Genomic DNA, 23,930 nt, shown 5'->3' on the forward strand with positions numbered 1-23,930 from the left:
TAGATGACAGATTTCATATTTTAATATTTAGAGCAACTTTCCAATCATTTCCCTGAATTAAGAGTGGGAGAATAAATGAGGAATTAAACCAAACTGCAAAACACTATCAGAGCCCTGCTATGAGATGAACTCTCTTGGGATGCATCAGGAGGGAAGAGGCATAGCAAGGATTGAGCTGCCCAGATGTTTGGATGTTGCAGTCCATCTAGTGGGCAGTGAGGCTATTGCAACCATTCTTCTATTTTTATCAACCTTTTGGTTTTGTTTGATGGAATCTTGGAGTCTCATAGTCATTAGTTTCCATTTGTCCAATTCTAATTTTTAAAGTTTTGTTTTCTTCAGTTATCTTTGGTGTTTTTTTATTGGTTAATTTTACTTCTAGAGAAGCTAATTGCTTTTTCCATTTGGTCAATTTTACTTTTAATGGTATTTTCTTCAATTTTTCATTATTATCCTGCATGACTCATTTCTTTTCTCCATTTTTCTTCTTCCTCTCTTCCTTGGTTTTTAAAATCCTTTCTGAGCTCTTCCAAAGGGTTTAAGGCTTCACACATAGGCATTTTGTTACTGTTTTCCTCTTCTGACAGAGTATTTTTATCACCCCTATCAGAATTGTAGTTTTTTTTTTATGGTTAGTGCTTTTTTGTTTGTTTCTTTACTCATTTTGACAGTTAAGCTCTATTCCTGGGGTAAGGGGGAAACAGTCCCAAGCTTTTTTGTGCTGGGAGCAGGAGTTTGGTCCCCTGGCTTACTGGTTGTTTAGATGTTTCAGGTATTAGTGGTTTGTTCCCTGTTAGGACCAGTTCCACCAGCATTCTGGGGGCTCCAACTTTTTTCTTCTGAGCTGGGGTTGGGACCCTCACTACTGGCCTGCTACACTTCTGGTTTGTTGAGCTCAGACCTGAGCTGCACTGTGGTTAAGAACCTTTCACTGATTTTCTAATTCTATCTATGCTGGCTATACTCCCCTTTTATGCACATGAGACAGATCTTTGCTGAAGTTCCTCCACAATATCTTGAGCTGAGAATTTGTTTCACTCTGATTTTTTGTGGGTTCTGTCTCTTTAGGGTCTGTTTTAGAGGCTTCATTTAAAATTGTTTTAGAAGTTTTTGTTTCATGCCACCCTTTTGGCTCCTTTTTATAGCCATTTAAGTTGATTATGTTATCTAAGAAGGGTGGGTTGGTGGCTCAAGTTGAGTGCTAGCTGTACATAATTTAACTATTACACCTCTCTTGCTAGATAATTAGCACATTGAGACACATTGCCTTTCTGTAGCCTTATGCAGAGCAGTAGCAAACCACAAAACCCAGGGAGCCTTGTAAGTTGTTGTGAGGATCAGATGTAATAATATATATAAAGTGTTTTATCAACCTTAAAGCCATATATAAAGATAGTTATTTTTAAATTGGGCAATTCCACCAGTTATGTCCCTGTTCTTCAACTTCCTGAGTGGTATAATATGGAAAAAATGCAGGGCTTAAAGTGTCAACATTACCTCCTCGGTGATCTTAATCAATTTATCTAGCCTCTCTGGCTCTCAGTTTCTATAAGTGTAAAATCAGGAGGTTGGACTATCAGTGATTCTTAAGGTCAGGAGACCTCTGGTGGCCCATTGAAACTCTTTCAGTGGACCCTTGAGGTCAAAATTATGTTCATAATAATAGTAAATGTTTTAATTTCTAATATGGAAAATAGTAATAGAAATAACCATATAAACAAATATTTTATTTTTCCCATTTACAGGTTAAAACAATTTTAACTTTTTTTAAATTTTTTAATTTCCCAACTTTCTCCCCTTCCTCATTGAGAAGGCAAGCAATTTGATATAAGTTGTACCTGTTTAATCTTGCAAAACATATTTCCATATCAGCCATATCATGAAAGAAAACAAAAAAACCCAAGAAAAATAAAGGAAGTAAAGCTAAAATATGCTTCAATCTGCAATCAGACTCTTTCTCTGGAAATGGTTATCATTTTTCATCATAAGTCCTTCAGGATTGTTTGGGATCATACTAAGAATAGTCATTCTTAGTTGATCAAAACACAATATTGCTGTGACTAGATACAATATTTTCCAGGTTCTGCTCATTTCTCTTTGCATCAGGATCTCTTTGCATGCTCTTTCCAGGATTTTCTGAGAAGATCCTGATTGTCATTTCTTATAGCATAATATTATTCCATTACAACCATATACCACAACTCTGGTTCAACCAATCCCCAATTGATGGGCATCCCCTCAATTTGCATTTCCTTACCAAGTGCTCAATGATGTTTACAGATACAAAGGCATCTTGAGCTAAAAAAAAAAGTATGAGAATCACTCAACTGGAAGATCCTAGCTTTAAATTACTTTTAGTCAATCAGCAAGCATTTGCTAGCTATATGACCTTGGGTAAACCACTCTTTCAGTCTCAGTTTCTTCCTTTGTAAAATTATATAAATCATATCTATACACCCTCCCACAGGATTTTAAGGAAATCATTTTGTATATTAAGAAAATAATATTTGTGCCTGTCTTATATTTTCTATGGGCTTCCTCTGAACCAGATGTTCAGCATAAGCCCCATCAGATATAAATTTCCTTCACTGTTCAAGGAAACTTCATTGTTAAATGTAAATTTGTCAAGCTAAGAGCAATCTCAGCCCATCCCTCTACCCCTCCTCCAGCTTCCTGCCTCTCAATCTTCCAAAGTGAATACTTGACCTTAGATAAATCAAGGGGGCAGGTCACCCTTTAACCCCCTTTCTCCTGACACTTCCCTGCAAACGAAGTGGGCAAGACTATCCTCTCCATGCTAGACTTACTCAAGACAAGCCCAGCTATTCCTTATGACTGTTTTCCTCTTTCCTTCAGGTCTCTGTTTTTCAGACTGTCTTTAAATAATTTACTGTTTCTCCAGATGAATTAAATCCGTGGATAAAAAAAATCTGAATTTTCATCCCTCTAGGATCAGGTGTGAGTTCTTCACTTAAGAGAAAGAGCCCTTATTTTTCAGTACCCAATTCCCAGTCATCACTGTGAGGTGGGGGGTTCTTGACAAATCTGAGTTTAGAATCATCAATCCACTTCTCTATGAGCCGGAATGATGGCAGTCAGAAAGGTAATCCCCCCCTTCACGGGTTACTTCTCAGGACCTAATGGCCTCAAGCTTCCTTGATGGTATTGAGATGTTGTGGAAGTGCAGCCGGGAGAACAACCCGCCAGGGCGCTGCAGGAGGCCAGGCCGGAGAGGGTCAGCTCCGGGCTGGGGCCAAAGAGAGGAGGGGCCGCGCGGACAGGGGCCCGGGGGGGGGGGGGGGGGTCAAAGCTCTTCTTCACCCGAACCTTTGTGGGGAGAGGGGAGTGGGAGGCCAAGATGACGGGTGGGCTTCGGCCTGGCAGGGCAGCACCGGTCGGGGGATGTCCGCCTGCCGGGGCCGGATGAAGCAGATCTGCCGAAGCCGGCAGGGAGGTGACGGCCGAGGGGCGCCGCAGCCGCCCGGGCGCCCCGAGAGCCAGACCCGGGAGGGCGCCGCCCGGAGGAGCCCCATCGGGTTCCGCCGGGGCGCGGCCGGCCACCGCCCCTCCCCTTCCGGCGCCGCCACCGGCGTGCCGCTCGCCATTGGTCAAAAGGACCGGAGGAGGCGGGGCCGCCGGGGAATTCGAACGCCGCTCGGTGAAAGAGGAGTTGGCAGGCGGGGAGTCCCGGGAGGACGGCGCGGCGGAGAGCCGAGGCATGGCGGCGGCGGCCGCTGCTACAGGTGGGAGCGCCGCGGCGGCTGCGGGCCGAGGATGGCCCCGGGGGGCGGGCGGTCCCGCACGCGTCCCCAGGCGCGCAGGGGGAGGGGGCCGGAGCCGGGGTCCAGGCTGGAAGATGGAGTCGGGGCGGGGAGGGATCCCTGGCTTCCCAAAGGCGAGCGGGCTTAAGGGGCTGGGGGCCGCGGCCTAGGCCAGCGCTAGGCAGGAGCCTGGGCCGAAGAAAGGGGCTTGGAGCTGGGGCCGGGGGCGGACTCGGTGCCGAGGCATCGGGGCCTCCCCTCCGGCCAGCCCTGCGCTTGGCCCGGGGCTGCCCGGAGAGGCCGAGGACGACGCCGCTCACCAGAGGGGCGCCAGCTGAGGAGGGCGCTGCCCCTGCCCGCATGGAACATCAGCAAGCCTGGGTTTAAGTCTGGCCATTGATCGTGGGCAAGGCATTTAACTCTTTAATGTCCCAGGAAACTCTCTAAAATTAAGTTTCGGAGCAGATTTTAATCTGCATCAGTCAAGAGAATTTCCTCACTGAGAAATTTCTAGGTCATCAAATTCATAGGACTTTAAAGAAAAAGTGGTGGATTCCATATTGGGCTCTTGCCAAACACCAGTCTAAACAGGTTCCGAGATCTCTCCAGGGTCCTTTCCTTGATAGACATTAAGGGCGACCATAAGCAAATTAGAAGAGCAAGTTACAGTCACAGGGGGAGAAGATGAGCAGGAAGAGCCTTAGAAGCCTTGTATAACAATCTTCATTTTAGAGATAGGATCTGGAGAACTTTAAGGAACTTGGCAAACACAGAGAGTGACAGCTGGGAGTCTTCCTTTCTCTTTCAAACCCCCAGATTGGTAGGGCACTGTCTTCTAGTTTAACTTGCTAATATAGAGAGGCAGATCTCACATTTCTATTGATCACTCCCTCATCATATCTACGGATCATCTGTAATGTTCTATCTGCCACATAGTACAACTTAATATTTATTCATATTCTGTCACAGGCTATTTGTTGTTTGGACAATAGATACACATTTAGTAAGTGCTTACTATATATATGTCAGGCTTTTACATTCTTATTAGCTAAACTAGACTTGTACCTTGGGAGAGTTCTGTAGTATAATGAAAACAACCCTGGACCAGCTAGATGTCAGGAGACTCCAGGCTCTTAATCTCTACAATTTCCTTTATCTCTTTAACAGAACAAAACACCTGACATTGACAGAGCCCAAGAGAGTTCTCCAGGATCAAGTCTTTCAAATGTGTTTGACTTCCATGTATTTCCACACTTCACTTAACAAATCAGTTCATAAAAGTCTCCTCGGGCTTCTCTAAAACTATCTCTTTTATCATTTCTTAAAGCACAATAGCTTTCCATCATGTTTTTATACCATCACTTTTCCATCCATTCCCTCACTTTCCATTGCTTCGTCCCCACAAATATTTTTTGTACATCCCTACTAAAAGTTTGATTTGCTTAGATCTAATGTTTCCCTTAATCAAGCTTTCTTCTTCTCCCTTTTCCCTCCTATTTTCTTGAGTTAAATGTATCTCTGAACCCAACTGGCTGTATGCTTCCCTTCTTTTTTCCCTAATTTTTGCAAAGCAATGGGGTTAATTGGCTTGCCCAAGGCCACACAGCTAGGTAATCATGAAGTGTCTGAGGCCGGATTTGAACCCAGGTACTCCTGACTCCAGGGCCGGTGCTCTATCCACTGCGCCACCTAGCCACCCCAATGCTTCCCTTCTTTTACCAGTTTAGATTTAAGTGAAGTTCAAATGCCAGCTGCTTCCCTTAACCCTTTCCTCCTTGTTAGTGTAGACATCTATTTTGATTACATGAGATAATTTTCCTGACCTGACTTTCCCTTCGCTCTGCTTACTCTACTCGTGTATTCTTCTTCCCTTGCCTTTTCATCCTTCTTTTAAGATTATTAAAACATAATAGGAGGGGGCGGCTAGGTGGCATAGTGGATAGAGCACCGGCCCTGGAGTCAGGAGTACCTGGGTTCAAATCCGGCCTCAGACACTTCATGATTACCTAGCTGTGTGGCCTTGGGCAAGCTGCTTAACCCTGTTTGCCTTACGAAAAATCTAAAATTAAAAAAAAAAGGTTAAAACATAATAGGAGGCAGTAGAGAGAGCACAGACCAAGTTGATGGGGGGAATATGACAACCAATGATCAGTGTAGTCAAGTTCAGAGGGGCTCGTTGCCAAAATACCTACAGAAGGTGGCTTTTGTTTTGTCACAATAACTCTTAAAGAGCATTTAAGTTATATAATGGTTATAATTTGCTTTCTATCAGTGACATTTTACTTCTTTCAAGTACATAATCGGCAGTGTCTGTCAAATAATGAATAGCCAATAAGCATTTTAAAGTGCCAACTGTATGTTAAACACTGGGGATACAAATATTGCCCTCAAGATTATAATCTAATGTGGGAATTATACAATATATACAATACATAAAACAAAGCTGAAAAAACAAAGTAGGGGAGGGGCAGAATGTGAGACTGGTGAAGCCAAAGATGGCCAAAATGAATGTATAAACACAAGGTTCTTAATAACTGAGGCAATGTGAATTTGTGGAAAGAGCATTAAATGTTGCACCATAAGACCTCAGTCTGCAAGATTACTGATACTTAATAGCTCTTTGATTCCAGTAAATATGGAATAGACAACACTTGCATTGTCCATCTCACAAGATTCCAGCTAAGTTCTAATAAGATGATAGACATAAAAGTATATTTTTGATTGCAAAAATCCATATAAATGTGAGCCATTTCAGCTGGAGTCAGAAATATGGGATGGTACATCTGTGGAATTAATTCTACTGTTAGGAAGATAGTGTTCATCCATAAAGATATCATCAGGGCAGTTAGGTGGCACAGTGAATACAGCACTGGCCATCCTGCCTCAGACACTTAATAATTATCTAGCTGTGTGACCTTGGGCACTTAACCCCATTGCCTTGCAAAACAACAATAAAAAAGATAGTTATCACTCTAAATGTGTTTGTATTCCCTTTATGCTATACACTTGAAGACGAGAAGGTATAAGTAATGGTAGTGTTTCTCCTGTTAGTCCTCATCTCTGTTATCTAACTGCTGTAATGTTTCCTGTTTCATTACTTAAAGTTTATTACCCACTATAAAGAAGGCATCTCTGGTTTTACTTAGAGATTGCAATTTTCATGTTTTCATAATCATAGAATCTTAGAATTAGAATGAGCTTTAGATGACAATGTTAGAACACATCTTTCCTTTTTGTAGACAGGTGGGAGGTTTGTGGATATAGACTATGCAGCATGGTGTCAGACTTGATTATTCTCTTGGTGGCTTATGCAGTTTTTCTGTATTATAAGAATAAATTCAGTGAAGGAAGACAGTATATTGAGAAATAACTATGATGTTAAATCAATTTTAAAACAGAGAAAAAAATAAAATATTTCCTTCAAAACAATATGGTTAAGCTTCACCTAACATGATTATAGAAATTTGTCATAAACAACACGGACATAAGGGGAAATCTTCTCTTATCTATTCAGATGTCTGTTCCAGGCAAAAGTCATATAGATGGCCATTTGTATTGAGCCAGGCTTTAAAGTCTGCCAGGTGAGGTATTGTCATTTTGGGGAAATTCAGTTGGAGAATCTTCCTCAGCAGTGCCAAATAATTGTTCTCCCAGACTTTTTGATGAGAACTTCCCCTGCAGTTTATGAATGTAAAACCCCAAAGCGTTGCTTGCTTTGTAGATCATTGGCCCAGTAGGATACCTTTGATGATCATACCTGGAGTCAATCTCAGAACAATTAACAGTTCCATAAGGTCTTTCATTAGCAAGTTCCCATAAATCAAAGTTTTAGGTGAATTGAGCTCTAAATCATCTAAATATCCCATATGATGACTATAATCTTACCTTAATATCAGCAAGAGATCCAAAGACTTGGAATGTATAAATAACATAAGTCTGAATGACATATAGTTATAAAATACTGCCTATTAACTATACTTGAGCAGATATAGACTATGATTTTTGAATTTAGGTGATTCTAAGTATTTTACATATACATAATATAAAATAACCAAAAAATCAGATTTCAAAATTGAGATGGTACAAGATAGCAAGTGTCCTAATATAGGGTAATAATAACAATAATAAATTTTACTTAAAATGAAACCAGGATTAATTTAATTATACCTTGATCTATTTTCCTAATGTTATACAGAAGCTCAATTTATAATTTTACTTAGTATTATATTTTGCATATTTGCATATATATTTGCTTTATTCTAAGCATTTCAGATTATGGAATTCATTATTTCCATCAAATTCAATATTGAAGGGGTTTTTTTAAGGTTTTTGCAAGGCAAACAGGGTTAAGTGGCTTCCCCAAGGCCACACAGCTAGGTAATCATTAAGTGTCTGAGACCGGATTTGAACCCAGGTACTCCTGACCCCAGGGCCGGTACTTTATCCACTACGCCACCTAGCTGGCCCCTAGAGATTTTTTTTAAAGTGACTTTATATAGCAAAAGGAAAGTTGAAACCTGTGATCTCCATTTTGATTCCTTAAAGAGCTAAATCCTCTCTTTCCATGTGGCAACTTATCAGATAAAAAGCTGATTCCTTTACTTCAACTTTCTTCATTTCCATTTTTCCCAAAGATTTTAAACTCTAAAGTACTCAGAAATGCGATTTCACATAATGAAATTTCCTATAGATTTATTCCTAAAAGTTTGGATGACCAAACTAACGAGATGATGCAATTTTTTTCCTCATTCCAAACTGATTCCTATGGGATTTATTTCAGTCAAAATCAAACCACAAAATTCTCATTCTCAATTCTACTACTTAAAACAACGTTAAACTTTCTTAACATGCCTAAACCATTTAAAGTTGACATTAGGCCACCTACAGTGACTCTCCAGGATTAGGGAGGGACTTAGAGCACATAGGCTTGCTCTTACTCACTTGCTAAAACTTTCTTTTCTGCATTCCACATTTTTGCTCAAGCTTTTCTCTTTCCTAAGACTTTCAAACCCATTACTCAAACTATTCTACTTTCTTTTACATTTCAACCATATCCCAAATTGCACACCCTATTTTTTTTTATTTCAATTTTTTTTAAAGATTTGAGTTTTACAATTTTCCCCCTAATCATACCTCCCACCCCCCACAGAAGGCAATTTGCCAGTCTTTACATTGTTTCCATTGGTTACATTGATCCAAATTGAGTGTGATGAGAGAGGAATCTTATTCTTAAGGAAGAAACAAAGTATAAGAGATAGCAAGATAAGACAATAAGATATCAGGGTTTTTTTCTAAACTTAAGGTAATAGTCCTTGGTCTCTGTTCAAACTCCACAGTTCTTTCTCTGGATACAGATGGTATTCTCCATTGCGGACAGCCCCAAATTGTCCCTGATTGTTGCACTGATGGAATGAGCCAGTCCATCAAGGTTGATCATCACCCCCAAGTTGCTGTTAGGGTGGACAGTGTTTTTCTGGTTCTGCTCATCTCACTCAGCATCAGTTCATGCAAATCCTTCCAGGCTTCTCTGAATTCCCATCCCTCCTGGTTTCTAATAGAGCAATAGTGTTCCATGACATACATATACCACATTTTGCTAAGCCATTCCCCAGTTGAAGGACATTTACTTGATTTCCAATTCTTTGCCACCACAAAAAGAGCTGCTATGAATATTTTTGTACAAGTGATGTTTTTACCCTTTTTCATCATCTCTTCAGGGTATAGACCCAGTAGTGGTATTGCTGGATCAAAGGGTATGCACACACACCCCCTGTTTTTAAAGGCATTGGTCTTACCAAGTCCCTACTTTTCCAAACCCAGAGGATTCTCTTCATTAATCTTCAAGTCGTGACATTCAGATGTTCTATAGGAAATCAAAGAGCTCCAAATCTCATTCTCCCCAAGATAAATAGAAACTGGTACCTTTTATTCCTAGTCCCAATATAGGAAGAAGTTTATGAGACAAGTCCTTAGTGATTCCCAAAACCTTTGGGAGCCATGCAGTGTGGCTCATATTCCTGTAGAAACATATAAGTGGATTCCTGGCTATTCAAATCACAAAATGCCTGTTTGCCTAATTTATACAGTTTTCCAAATATCCCTTTATTGTGACCTGTGAGAGTGGGGGAAGAGTTAGGAAACAAGGTGGGGGGGCTGAGGCAGGATCAGAAAAAAAGTTAAAACTAGTTTACAAAAGTTAAGACTAGTTTACAAAAACCCAGTAGAAGTCATAATTTTAATTGTACCAGCACTATAATATTGATTTGAGACCTATCTCAATTTTTTTAGGGGTATCCCTCAGAGAAAACCTTCATAAAACTTGTGCTTTTTCCATTCCTAAGAAAATCTACACAAAATTGTGATCTTCAGATTACTGAGTGATCAGAGAAATATGAACCTAGTCAAGACAGTCATTGGTTTGAGGCTAGAGCACCCCTTTTATTCAAAAAGCTGTGATTTCAGTTCTAGTACCTCCATCTCTGTTGTCTGATCCGGGTCTCATGGAACTATTTGTGTATTTAACCTCCCCCAAATAAGGAGTCCTCACTGAGTTTTGATCTGTTGTAATTATATGCCTTAACCTTCCCAGAGTTTGCCCTAATGGATGACAAATGTTAGCCGAGATTTTGGCCTTAAGAGCAGAACAGAATTAGGTTAACAAGCTTGATTATTGATATTTCTCTTAAATCATGGGCTTTGCCAATGTGCATGGTTGGGGGGAAGTATCTAGCTATAGAGTCAGACCCCCTCCCCTATACAGAGACTTAGCTATTATCCTTAAATGGCCTTGTCCATCAGAAGGTGTGACCTAAACCCTCACCTCCACCTTGTACAATCAAAGAAGGTTACAACTCCCTGCCTTCTGCCACTAGGATGGGATGGGGGCCAAGGTGAGAAGAGGAGAAAACATTCCAAGAAAAAGGAAAGGGGGTGGCTAGGTGGATAGAGCACCAGCCCTGAAGTCAGGAGTACCTGAGTTAGCCTCAGACACTTAATAATTACCTAGTTGTGTGGCCCTGGGTAAGCCATTTAACCCCATTGCCTTGCAAAAACCTAAAAAAAAAGATTCTAAAAGACCTTCAAAGCAAAGGTATACCTGGAAGAGCTCTTGATGGAATTAATAAGGCAAGCCTCTCTGTTACAATTAAGGAAGTCTTCTTTTTGGTTGCTAAACTGACTTAAGTGAAAGGTAGCCTCACCTCTCAAAACTGTTCTCTGATTTGATCTACTTAGAAAGGAGGCTTTAGGTGGAAGGTCTGACACCAGATTTGAACATGGGTCCTCCTGATTCCAGGGCTGGTGGTCTATCAACTGCACCATTTAGCCGCTTCAAATCCAGCCTCAAGACATTTAATACTAGTTTTGTTATCTTGGACAAGTCACTTTACCCTGCTCACCTTGAACCAAGGCCATCTCTAGTTGTCCTGATTGATATCTGGCCCTTGGACCCAGATGGCTCTGGAGGAGAAAGTGAGGCTGGTGACTTAGCACAGCATCCCCTCACTCAAATTTAGTTCATGTGCTTGTCATAGCATCACCTCCCTGATGTTGTGGTCTTCTTTGAGAATGAAAGACAAACATTAAACAATGTGAAAGGTGAATTTCCAGCCACTTGTGTAACAGAAATGTGTTTAAAATATAATCCACCATTCACAAAATAGAACCATAAATAATCTCTGCATTCTGCCTCCTTAAATAAGGTTGCCTGCCCCAAAACTACGATTGTTTTTCATCCTCCCTATCTCTCAGGATACCTCTCTCTAGGCCTTACTCTTATAAACAGTATTGTTCCAAAAGTATCTTTGACTCTTTAAATCCCACATTTTTGCTTATGTGTCAGAACAGGAAGAAATCTGAAGGGTCACTCAGGTCAACCTCTAATTTTATAGCTAAAGGGACAGGCTCAAAGCAGGCTGGTGCTGAGAGAGAACTTGAAAGCTATCCTAATGTTTTATCTTCTATTCTTCAGGTGCTGCCCGTAGCCAGCTGAACAAAGGCAGATCCAGCCGGCGCCTCCCTGTGGCACGAGTGCGAGTGGCCGTGAGACTTCGGCCCTTTGTGGAAGAGGTCGGCAACCCCAGCGAGAGCTCTTGTGTCCGGGGTCTGGACAGCTGCTCCTTGGAAATTGCCAATGGGAGAAACAGTCAGGAGACACTCAAATACCAGTAATGGCCCTGGGACCCCTTCTTTGTCCCACTACATGAGAACCCCTTAGACCATATTAGCATCATTGTGGGGACTATTTGGCTGACCATGTTTATTGCTTTTCCTCATGCACTTGGACACACATCCCTGCTCCTGTAGCCCATTTCTGTGCTCCAGGTCCTAGGTCCTCTTCCTTCTCTAGTCCTGACTTGTCCAACTCTCATCTTTCTGGTTTGCAGGTTTGATGCCTTTTTTGGGGAAACAAGCACCCAGCAGGACATCTATGTTGGCTTTGTCCAGCCCATCCTGCGTCATTTGATGAATGGACAGAATGCTAGTGTGCTTGCCTATGGTCCAACAGGCGCAGGTTAGGAAACAGTAGACCAGGTCCAGGGCTTTTGTGCAGAGGGCAAGAAGAGATAATGTGGCTGTCTGGAAGCCAATGATCTGTTTCCTCTTTGTCTTCTTCCTTCAGGAAAGACATATACTATGCTAGGCAGCCCAGAGCAGCCCGGGATTATCCCTCGGGCCCTCAAAGACCTCTTGCAGCTTACTCGGGAAGAGGGTGCTGAAGGGCGACCCTGGGCCCTTGCTGTCTCCATGTCTTATTTGGAAATCTATCAAGAAAAGGTGAGGTTTCTCCTGAGTTAGGAGAGATTAAGGCAGGAATCTGAGGCCTAAACCTTTGAGACAAGTAGAAGAATTCAAGAAGGGGCTCTTAAGGGAAGAGAAGGAATGGTTAAGTGGGAAATTTAAGATCTTGCTTGCAGAGCATGGGTTAGCATAGTAGTGAGATCTAGCTCTAGGTGGTTACATGCCACATAAAAGGGATTCTACCTTGTGTGTTTCCCAGGTATTGGACCTGCTTGCCCCGGCTTCAGGGGACCTAGTGATCAGAGAAGATCGGTGGGGAAACATCCTGATCCCTGGGCTCACTCAAAAACTTATTGCCTCCTTCACTGACTTTGAGCAACATTTCCTGCCAGCCAGCAGAAACCGGACTGTGGGAGCCACCCGGCTCAACCAACGCTCCTCTCGAAGCCATGCTGTGCTCCTGGTCAAAGTGGGTTTGGAGAGAGGGAGGCTCACATCTATCTGGCTTTTGGATGGGTGGTATGAAGTAGAGACAGGACAGGAAAAAGGTCACCTAGAGCTGATCTTTTTTTCACTCATTAACCTCTCATATACACAGGTGGAACAGCGAGAGCGAATGGCCCCATTCCGACAACGGGAAGGGAAGCTCTATCTGATTGACCTGGCTGGTTCAGAGGACAATCGGCGTACAGGCAATCAGGGCTTGCGACTAAAGGAGAGTGGAGCCATCAATGCCTCACTCTTTGTGCTGAGCAAGGTGGTAGATGCACTGAACCAGGGCCTGCCTCGTGTTCCCTACAGAGACAGCAAGCTTACTCGGCTGCTTCAGGTCAGGTTGCTCTGGGATGGAAGGGTCCCTGAGATTCCCATTCTAAAAATATAAAAAGTTAGTACTCTGATTACTCCCTGAGGTACAGAGTCCTCCTATCTGTATAGCACTTTATAGTTTTACGTTCATCCTCTGAAGCTCACAGTAACTCTTAGGCCAAATGGTATCCCTATTTTAAGGTGAAGAAAACCAAGCTCAGAGATTATATAACTTGTCTAAAGTCACACAGCTAATAAATAGTAAAACTAAAGTAGGGTCCAAGTCTTTTAACTCTTAATACAGTGCTCTTTCCACTATACCAAACTGAGAATTGAGAATGGCCAAGGCAGAGAGAAAAGGATGGTGTGGTGGGATTGGAAGTAGAGGCAGTTCATGGTTGAAGATGAAGTTCACTTTCCCTGTCTTTCCTAGGACTCCCTTGGAGGTTCAGCCCACAGTGTGCTTATTGCTAATATAGCTCCAGAGAGGCGCTTCTACGCAGATACAGTCACATCACTCAACTTTGCCTCCAGGTCCAAAGAAGTGATCAACAGACCATTCACCCATAAGAGTTTTCAGCCTCCTGGTGAGAGGGGTGTGGTAAGGAGATAGTCAGGGAGGGGAAAGCCTGGGACCTTAAGGATCAAATATTATGATATCTAGAGTCTTGCTGAGGCTCCTAGAAGCAAAGAGAGAGATGGATGTGATATCCTTTTCATCATGTAACTTTTATCCCAGTGAAGTTGGCCCCAAAAGAATTGATGGATCCTCCAGAAGCAAAGAGGGCCAGAAACCAAGAAGAATTGGAAGATGGGACAGGTAGCCCAGAGTCCTCACCTAGCTGTCCCAAACTCAGGTGAGATATAAGGGATGAAATAATCTCTCTCCCTCAAAGACAGCAATGATGTGTTCAAGGCAAGTTTCCTCCTAAATAAGACTACCAAATACTTGAGGCTAGTGGATTGTACTAGAACACTGAGCTCAGCAGTAGTTAAGAGTTTCCTATCTAAGACCAGCCCGTTGTACTGAGAATGAAAGAGCTGTCAGTCCTCAGTGCATGAACTGGGTACTGAATCTCTGGGCTGGGCATTGTAAAACTGAACAAGAAATGGAAATGGTCCCTACCCCATAAGGAATTAAAGACATGCCACAAAGCAAAAGCTCACCATCCCAGTAGTAATGTAGGATACTGTCTTTCTTTGTTCTCCCAAGTGGGTTCTAAAGCTTCACATCATTTATTTTAAAAACAAAATTAAACCTCAGTGCTTCTCCTGTTGTGTCTTAGGTGGCATTTCTACTCTGAATGGTTTTGTATTTCCCTTTCCAAGCCTCAAGTCCTACAATCACATAAGTTTTCCCTAATCAACCCAATTTTTATAACCTTGACTCTTCATTTCTAGTGTTTATGATGCTCATGCCAGTCATGGCATATGTTTTGACTGAGGCCTTCAGAGTCTCAAACAAGTGTCTTTGACTCTAGAATCTATTGCAACTACTGAATTGTGGAAAGAAGGAAAATTGAGTTATGGAAGGTAGTTATTTGCTGAATGATTAAAGTGAAGGAAGATAGAACTGAATTCATTTGTCCTTGTAGCCCCCTGAAGCAGCTGGACATCCTAGAACCGGCTGTGCAAGAGCGTTTGCTAAACCTGGATCGAATTCTAGGCTCCCGGGGGAGCCAAGGGACTTCAGTCTTAAGCACACCCCGAAGAGAACGCACAGCCTTAGAAAAGGCTTTGAAAGAAAAGGATTCAGAGATTCAGGTACAGACTGAAGAGAATTCAAGGCTGGGTAGAGGCTTTCCTTACCTCTAGGTTCTGGTTATGTTCCCCCCCCCAATACCTTCTCCATGCCACTGCCCTCATCCTTGACTTTGTTTGGCTCCATCCCTCCCTAGTTGTACAGCCAGATTACTCTCTTAGCTCTTCTTGTAATATCCTATTCTTACTGCCCTGGGAAAAACAATCTACATTAGATCTTCAGGTGACTGATGCTGACCAGATCACCATTCTTTCACTTATTCCCACAGAGGTTGAAAGAAAAATATAAAGAGCTGGAGGCTCACAGACTGAGTCAGAAGTCCATGGAACTGGAGAATGAGGAAAATGGCTCTCTGGCCCCACTTCATCCCCCTCCCTCCCAAACAGTCCTCATGACCAAACCCCTGCATAGGGTTGCACCTTTTCAGCAAAGTAAGGAAAAGGGGGAATGGGGGGGGGGGGCTGAAAGTGATGAGTGGTGAAAGGGAAACTAAAGGGGAGATGGATGACTGCACTGACATCATTACTGCCTCCAATCCCCACCTTTAGTTCAGGAGCAAACAACATCTCAAGATAACCAGGTCCTGAAGAAAGAAAGCCGGAAGAGGAAGGTAAGACAAGGAAAGGAAGCTTGGAACTGGGGGGGAGGGGGAGTCTGAGGAGCCAAGACACCTTGTTTGGCAAACGATCGCCATTCCACCATCTAAAGAGCCTCTAAGGATATGAGCTGGCCCCCATCTGTAGGAGCCACCTTGGTCTCTAGATAGTGGAGGTGGAAAATGTAAACACAAGAAAAAAAATAAGCTTTAGATGAGTCTGTGATAAAAGCAGAGATTCAGGAGGTGGAACGGTAATATTTGCCAAATGGGAGGTACTCTCAATGGAAGCTCAGAGAAGGGAGAAAGCAGAGTGGGCTAGAACAGCCAGCCCCGAAAGGTTTCATGGAGGGTGGTACTTGAAGGATGAGTTGGTTTAGGATAGGTCTGAGCCTGGGGTGGGAATGGAGAGGGTGTGTTCTGGCAGTAATCAGCCCCGTGCCAGGGAAGAGTGGGGCAGAGACGAGGGGAAGGCAAGGCTGGAGCCGGCCGGCCCCTCCACGTGGTGCCGGCTGCCTACCTGCAGCCCGCAGGGAGCCCCCGGGGATACCCCACCTACCCTCCTCTCTCGGTCCGGCCGCAGCCCGAGCCCGGCGGGCAGCGGGAGGAGCGGGCTGAAGGGCTCCGCGCGGCCTTGGCGCTGCTGCAGATGCCCCCGGACCTGCTGGCCGAGAGCCGCCGGAGGATCCTGGGCCTGCTCAACACGGGCTCGGCCCGAGAGCTTCGGAGGCTGCAGCGCATCGGCGAGAAGAAAGCCCAGCTCATCGTGGGCTGGCGGGAGCTGCACGGCCCCTTTGCGGAGGTGAGGCGGGGGCCGGCGGGGCGGCGGGGCGGCGGGAGGAGGGCGGCGGGCTGACGCGCCTCTGTGCCCCGCAGGTGGAGGACCTGAGGCGGGTGGAGGGCATCTCGGAGAAGCAGGTGGCCACCTTCCTCAAGGTACGGGGCGGCGGGCCGGGCCGGGCCGGGCCGGGCCGGGGCGGGGGGGCGGCCGCGGCTCTGACTCCCTTCGCTCTCCTTCCCCAGGCCAACATCCTGATCTTCGCGGCCCAGTGCTACAGAGACTTCCCTCGGAAGGACCCCTGAGCGCCGCGGCCGCCCGCGCCCGGCCCTGGCCGCGCCTCGTGGGGGAGGGAGGGAGGCTTTTGTAAATAGAGTGCTTTATCCAGTCGCCTCTGCCTGATTCTTGGGGGGCCCGGAGCTCGCCGCCTGCGCATCTGCTGTCGGACGGAGTGGGGGGAGGGGTGTCGGGGCTGTGTACCGGGGCGGGGGGGGGAAGGCTGATTTTTTTCCCACAATTTTGACATTCGCCCCCCTTTTCTCCAGGAGAAAATAGTTCTTCTCGGCGAGAAGAGCGATGAGGATGAGGGTCACCGGCCGCCATATTGTAGGAAGAAGGGGGGGAGGGAAGAGCGACAATTGTAAATAAACTCCTGGGGGTGGAGACGGTGGCCGAAACGCGGCAAAATACTTGGGCGCGGGCCGGAGGGGGACGACCGTTAGGCGCGTGCTAGGCCTCTCTCCGCCCCTCCCCTCGCTGCGCGCGCGCGCCCCGGCCCTTCGTTCTGCACAGCCAGCGACAGTACGCGCGTGCGCGCGGAATAACGGCCGCTGGCGGAGAGAGGAGGGGGGGCTCGGGAGAGGGAGGGGGAGCCGCCCCATCCCCCGCGCGCCCACCACCTGCGCCGGCCCCGGCCAATCAGCGTCTGCCCGGAGGGTCTCGCGCTAACGGAGGTTGGGGCCGCCGGGGCCTCCCTCCCCCTCCCCCGCCCGCCCGCCTCCCTCTCTCGCTCTCCCCCCTCCCCCCCCGGACTCGCGCGCCCGCGCTCGCGCCCGCCCGAGACTCCGTGTGTGTGTCCTCGCGCCCCCCTCCCGCCCGCTCGCCCGCCCGCCCTCCCCGCGCGCAGTGTGTGCTCCGCTCCCCCCCCCCATCCTCCTCCTCCCATCCCTCCCGCCCCGCGCGCCTCCCGCCCGCCCTCCTCCTCCTCCTCCTCCTCCTCCTCCTCCCTCTGGTCCCCCCTCCCCCCCACCTCCTCCTCCCGCCCCGGGGTGAGCGCGAGCCGCCTCCCTCCCTCCCTCCCTCCGCCATGGATCCAGGCAACTGGAGCAGCTTCATCTTCCAGGTAACGGCCCCCCTCCCCCCACCCCCCCCACCCCGTCTCCCTCCCCACACCCCCCTCCCTCCCTTCCGTTCCGCCCCCCCCTCCGCGCGCCCGGTGCGCGCGCAGCTGCCCCCTCCCTCCCCCCGCCCTCCCCGAGGCGCAGCGAGGGAGCGCGCGCGGCGGGGGCAGAGGCTTCTCCCTCGCGCTCCCCCTCCCCCACCCGCCCCGGGGATTCCAACCGCCGCAGCGCACCGGGCGCCCGGCCCGCCGCCTCGCGCCGCTCCCGCGCCGTCTGGCCCGCACTCCCGCGCCCGCCCCGCGCCCTGCCCCCGGCCCCGCCCCCCCCGCGGCTCCTGCCCCAGCGCCCGCTCCCCACCTGAGGGGCCTCCCCCCTCCCGCCCAGGGGGCGTCGCCCGGCTCCGCCTCGGCCCTCCGCCGGGTGGGGTGGCGGTTGGCGCTGCCTCTGGGAGGGGACGCGGCTGGGCCCGGCCCGGCCCCCGGGCCCCGCGCCCTCGACAATGAGGGGAGGCGGCCTCCCCAGGTCAAAAACGATTGTTCTCTGGCAGTGAGGACGGGGCGCCACTGGGGGGCCGGGCCCTCGGCGGCCCCGGGGGCGCTGACCTTTCCCCCCCCATTCAGGGGACCGGCACTTTCTCGAGGATTCCTCTCTTTTTTCCAGTTTTATTGTTTATATGACACTTTTAAGCCCAGGAGCTCAGGAAGCTGCTTTCAGGGGTCGGCGCCCCAAGTCCTCGCCCCCTGGCGCGCTGACACCCCCCCGGCTGGAGGCCATGTTTCCCGTTTTCCCTTGCACCCTCCTGGCCCCCCCATTCCCGGTGCTGGGACTGGACTCCCGGGGGGTCGGCAACCTAATGAACTCTTTTCCCCCACCTCAGGGTCACGCCCAGAACCCCCTGCAGGTCGGGGCTGAGCTTCAGTCTCGGTTCTTTGCATCCCAGGGCTGCAGCCAGAGTCCGTTCCAGGTGAGTACTCGAGGCCCGCGGAGGTGGGGGGCCGGGGGGGCGCCGGCCGCCCGTCCCACACGCCCCTGCACCCCCCCTTCTCTCCCTCTCAGGCCGCCCCGGCCCCCCCACCGACTCCTCAGGCCCCGGCCGCCGAGCCCCTGCAGGTGGACCTCCTCCCCGTGCTCGCCGCGGCCCAGGAATCCGCCGCTGCCGTGGCCGCGGCCGCCGCCGCCGCCGCCGCCGCCGCCGCCGCCGCGGCCCCCCCGGCCCCGGCCGCCGCCTCCACGGTGGACACGGCGGCCCTCAAGCAGCCCCCCGCGCCCCCGCCGCCGCCGCCGCCGCCCTCGGCGCCCGCCCCCGAAGCCGCGCCCCCGGCGCCCATCGCCGCCGCCGCCGCCACCCGCCGCCGCGGCCCCGACCTCCACGGCCGCCGTGGCCCCCGTGGCCGCCGCTCTGGAGAAGAAGTCCAAGAGCAAGGGGCCCTACATCTGCGCCCTCTGCGCCAAGGAGTTTAAGAACGGCTATAACCTCCGACGGCATGAAGCCATCCACACGGGTGCCAAGGCGGGGCGCGCCGGCCCGGGGGCCATGAGGATGCCCACCATGGTGCCCCTGAGCCTCCTGAGCGTGCCGGCCACACTGGGCGGAGCCGGCGGGGGTGGGGGCGAAGGAGGCGCCGGGGGCGGAGGGGCCGGAGTCGGCGGAGGCGGCGTGGTCACCACCACGGCCTCCGGGAAGCGCATCCGGAAAAACCACGCGTGCGAGATGTGCGGGAAGGCCTTCCGAGACGTCTACCACCTCAACCGGCACAAGCTGTCCCACTCTGACGAGAAGCCGTACCAGTGCCCCGTCTGCCAGCAGCGCTTCAAGCGCAAGGACCGCATGAGCTACCATGTGCGCTCGCATGACGGCGCGGTACACAAGCCCTACAACTGCTCCCACTGTGGCAAGAGCTTTTCCCGGTGTGCACAGGGATGGGCCACCCACAGGGGGGGAGGGAGAGATGCCCGCCGGGCAAAGGCGCCTTCCTAGGATGGGGGAGGAGAGGAGGTAGTAGTGAGGGCAAAAAGGGACAGGCCTCCCCTAAAGGAGACCTCGAGGAAATAGGAATGACCTCGCAGGGGGAAGAAATCTTGCATGAAGGGAGGGACTTCCTGGGTAAAAACTGGACTTCAAAAAAAAAAAGAAGGCACTCCACTCCGATGGGAGGAAATACAGTACAGAGTAGGGAACGTGGGATCACCCTTATATTTAAGGCCAAAGGCCTAACCCCTTCCCCCTAACAAATTCCCCCAGGCCAGACCACCTCAACAGCCACGTCAGACAGGTGCACTCAACAGAACGGCCCTTCAAATGTGCGGTATGGAGACCTTGATGTACTACTGCTGCTTTTTCATTATTGAAACCCCTTTTTTTTACCTATCCAGACTCTCAGATCTCATTCTCTCAGAATTCTTATTTCTATTTGGCCTTTAATTCAACTCTTATTAATCTTTTCATTCCTGTGTGCCTATGGTTCTGAGATCCCATACTCCACATTTCTGGGGCTTTGACTATAACTTCCCCCCCCCCCCATCATGACACCCAGTAATTCATTCCCCTCTTAACTTCTCCTCTGACTTCACCCTAGACGTGTGAAGCGGCATTTGCTACCAAGGACCGACTTCGAGCCCATACTGTGCGGCATGAAGAGAAGGTGCCCTGCCACGTATGTGGCAAGATGCTGAGCGCAGCCTACATCTCCGACCACATGAAGGTGCACAGCCAGGGCCCTCACCACGTCTGCGAGCTCTGCAACAAAGGTAGGGAATGAAGGGGCTTGAAGGGACTACGGGGCTCGCTTCACTGCTGAACTCCATTAGAAAGGTAGAGGTCAGCAAGGCTGTCAGGTAGTTTTACTTTGCATAAAGAGAATGCAGCTGCCTCTAGGAGAGAGATGCAGCAGCTTATTAAAAGATCTAAAGTTAGCAACATCACATTTATCTTAAGATGGAAAAAACACGTCTTATTGCTGAAAAACGATGCTCCCATCTTCTGAGTCTTAGTGAAGGAAAGTGGATGGGATACAGTTAAAGCAGTAGCCAAGTAGAACAAACTTCCAGGGAACTGGTTCCCTCGGTATTGATATGACCCAGAGGTTATATCTGTTTCTGCAAAGGGATACAGTCGATCCACTGAGAACAACTTGACTAGATATGATGACAGGCCCATAAAGGTTTGGGAAAAGAACTTGCAACAAATAACGTTTGTGGAAGGACACGTACCAGGCAGAGAGTACTAAACCCTCTGGGTGACAGACAGTAACTGAGCCTGGAATGGGAGTGGGTGATATTAGAGCCAAGACCTGTCTTTGAGAGATTATGTGGGCAACTCTGGGGAAGAATACTTGTTGAGCAGGACAAGCTTCCTTTAAATGGAGTAAGTTTCCTCAGTAATTAAAAACCAGATCCTTAGGGAAAATTTGGGGGGGTTGGGGGACACAGCCGTCTCTGGGGAAGGATATGTTTACTTAGAACAAATGCCCTGAGAAACTAGAAATCCTATCTCCTGCCACCTCTGGAGAGGGTTTTGCCAGTTGGGAAGAATCAGCTGTATGGGTCCTGGGGAGAGAGATCACAGCTATCTCTGGGAAGGCATATCTGCTGAGTAGACAAAAGTTCTAAGTTTGGGGAATGAAAAGATAAAAATATCACCTCTGGGCAAAAGGGCAGAAGACCATTATCTGAATAGAAAGATATTCCCAGGTTGTTGGGCATAGCTGACCTATTACTGGGGAAATGAGTCCCTGGCCTAGGAGAACATCCCCGTCTCCGGGGTCTCCATGTAGCTGACCCCTGTCCCTGTCCCCATCCCCGGTCACCCCGTAGGCTTCACCACGGCGGCATACCTGCGCGTCCATGCGGTGAAGGACCACGGGCTCCAGGCCCCCCGGCCCGACCGGCTCCTGTGCAAGCTCTGCAGTGTGCACTGCAAGACCCCCACCCAGCTGGCTGGCCACATGCAGACCCACCTCGGGGGGGCCGCACCCCCTGTCCCTGGAGACGCCCCCCAGCCACAGCCGCCACCGCCGCAGCCCACCTGCTGAGGGGAACCCCCGCACCCATCAGGCAAGGCGAGGCGCACGGCTGGTGGGGCATGGGGGGTGAAGGGTGGAAGGGGGAAAATCAAAGGACCCCAGGGGTAGGATAGGGGTACTTAGGAAGGCCCAGAGGGGCAGGATAGGTCACTAGGAAATGTATAGGCTAGGTACAATATCTGGGGTAGGGAGGGCCTTTGAGGAGAACTTTTAAAGTGTCTCCAAGGGAAAGAAGATAGGTTGGAAAGAGAAAACCCAACCTCTGGAGAGAGAGCAGGAAATGTGCAACGGCTGTGTCCCAGGGGAGGGAATGGTCTATAGAAGAAACAGCTTCCCAGGCAGAGAGGGGAAGCAGCTATAAGGGAAAAAAGACCTTGCCACAGGTTCCACACTGATAGGTAACTCTTTGTCTTTTCCCCTCTTCTTCTCCTCCCTCCTCGCTGCAGGTACAGGTGAAGTCTGTCCTATGGCAGCAGCAGCATCGGCAGCGGCGGCGGCGGCGGCAGCAGCAGTTGCAGCAGCTACCCCCACAGCTGTGGGCTCCCTTTCTGGGGCAGAGGGTGTCCCTGTGAGCTCTCAGCCACTTCCCTCACAGCCCTGGTGAGCCCTGAGGTGGGGGTTGGGGTGTAGAGGAAAGGCCTCAGTCCCCTCTCTCCTCTTCCACCCCCTTCCCACCAATTCAGTTCCTTCTCCCACCAACCAAGGAGCCATCAGAAGGAAGGAGTGAAGAAATGTTTTCTTAGGGGAATTCGCTAGATTTTAAACATTTGTTTCTCTTCTCTCTCCCCTCTCCCTATATGAACCCCATTGTTCCTCTGGTGATTTGGGGGCCCCCTAGACTGATATCAGGGGTGGCAAAGGACATACCAGCTGTCTTATTGCCCTCTCTTCTCCATGGACCTTCCCATGCTCTCCCAGGGATTCAAGAACCTTTTCCTCTTAAAGGTCCTCTTCTTTCCCGCCTTTCCAAGCCCATTTGCCTACTGTCTGCTGCCCATCCCTGGGGAGTTGGTGCTGTTTTAAATGGGGGGGGAGGGGGGTTGGGCTAAGAGGAAGAAAGAAGGGAAATCAAAGATTCTGTCCTTGGTGTGAGGAGAGAAGAGAGATTTGGAAAGAGAGAGCCTGAAGTGAGGGGTAAACAATAAAGGACCGCATATCACAAAGTGGAAGTTTGTTTGTTTGGGGTCCTTGGCCCTGATCTTATTCCTCTAGATTTGTATCATAAAGAAGGCTGGATGAGTAAGGGGATAAAACATTTTGGAGAGAAGGCAAAAGTAAGAGGTGGGACCTTGGGGGAGGGGAGTAGGGTAAGTAAAGGACAGAATGAGAGGATAGAGTTTTGGGGGATGCCATAAAAATAAAGGTGCTTCCCAGGGGGGGAAATGCAGCGGCAGTATTTCCCCCATCCCCTCTCATCTCAACTGTAGTTCTGTCTTTTTTTTTTATCCCTTTTCCCACCTCCTTTCCCCAACAGAAATTGTGGCCCTAGCCATGACATCGTGTTCCTGTGTCCCCTGCATGTTCCCCACCCTTTTACCCCCCCTCCCTTTGCAGACCCCATTACAATAAATTTTAAACAAAAACGGATTCCTGTTCTATCATTTGTGTCCTGTTCCACTACCATCTTAATCAGGCAGAGATAGCTACACCTGGCAGCCTGGCACCCGCTAACATCCTCCAGCCCCTCTTCCCACTCAGTCCGACACCAGGGTCCGTCCTTCCCTTCCTGTGGGCCCCGATGACAGACCACTCCCTCCTTCGAGGAGGGCACCGGTGGCTGCAGCCCAGATGCAGGGTGGAGCAGGGAGGGTCCGGGGTCCGGGGCCCGGGGCCCGGGGCCGGCTCCGGACTCCAGGACTCTGGGGAAATCCTTCCCCCGAGGCTAATCGCTCTCCCGGGCCGGGCTCCTGCTAGGCGCTCGGCCAGGGCCAGCTCCCCCCAGCCACAGGGCACCTCTTGGGACCCCACAGTCAAATACCTGCAAAGTCATGTCATCGATGCAAGCCGGAGCAGTGGCCGGGCCGGGGGAAGGCCGAGCGCCCCGGGACCGTGGGTGGGTGGGGCCAGCCGGGAAGCCAAGCTGCGGGTGGCCCCCACCGACACCCAAGTCCTGCTTCACCTACCCT

At 49.2% G+C, this 23,930-nt stretch overlaps 2 protein-coding genes and 1 long non-coding RNA gene across 4 annotated transcripts; 2 read left to right on the plus strand and 1 right to left on the minus strand.

Moving 5' to 3' along the window:
- Positions 1-3,569, minus strand: LOC141495680 (uncharacterized). Its single transcript, XR_012470828.1, has 2 exons — positions 2,808-3,569; positions 1-2,298 (listed from the first exon to the last, which is right to left on the minus strand). It is a non-coding gene; the product is annotated as an uncharacterized LOC141495680 (long non-coding RNA).
- Positions 3,570-3,640: 71 nt separating this feature from the next.
- KIF22 (kinesin family member 22) lies at positions 3,641-16,837 on the plus strand. Of its 2 annotated transcripts, none has more exons than XM_074197288.1 (14): positions 3,641-3,743; positions 11,731-11,926; positions 12,146-12,273; positions 12,382-12,536; positions 12,760-12,969; positions 13,099-13,329; positions 13,741-13,894; positions 14,047-14,164; positions 14,903-15,071; positions 15,338-15,500; positions 15,618-15,679; positions 16,191-16,466; positions 16,541-16,600; positions 16,688-16,837. In XM_074197288.1, the coding sequence occupies exons 1-14, from the start codon at positions 3,719-3,721 to the stop codon at positions 16,745-16,747; spliced, it is 2,007 nt and encodes a 668-aa protein (XP_074053389.1). In that variant the 5' UTR covers positions 3,641-3,718; the 3' UTR covers positions 16,748-16,837. The 2 variants fall into 2 exon arrangements, with proteins under 2 accessions (XP_074053389.1, XP_074053390.1); XM_074197289.1 differs by having other exon boundaries at positions 3,642-3,743; positions 16,248-16,466; positions 16,688-16,836.
- An 890-nt stretch (positions 16,838-17,727) lies between these two features.
- Positions 17,728-23,391, plus strand: MAZ (MYC associated zinc finger protein). Its single transcript, XM_074197290.1, is given in 7 exon segments — positions 17,728-17,784; positions 18,660-18,746; positions 18,839-19,129; positions 19,131-19,690; positions 20,025-20,088; positions 20,359-20,530; positions 22,251-23,391. Coding segments are annotated over 7 exon segments (1,368 nt in total). The 5' UTR covers positions 17,728-17,748; the 3' UTR covers positions 22,409-23,391.
- The last annotated feature ends 539 nt before the right edge of the window (positions 23,392-23,930 follow it).

The sequence above is a fragment of the Macrotis lagotis genome, chromosome 8 (genome assembly GCF_037893015.1).
Source record: "Macrotis lagotis isolate mMagLag1 chromosome 8, bilby.v1.9.chrom.fasta, whole genome shotgun sequence".
NCBI classification, from domain to species: Eukaryota; Metazoa; Chordata; class Mammalia; order Peramelemorphia; family Peramelidae; genus Macrotis; species Macrotis lagotis.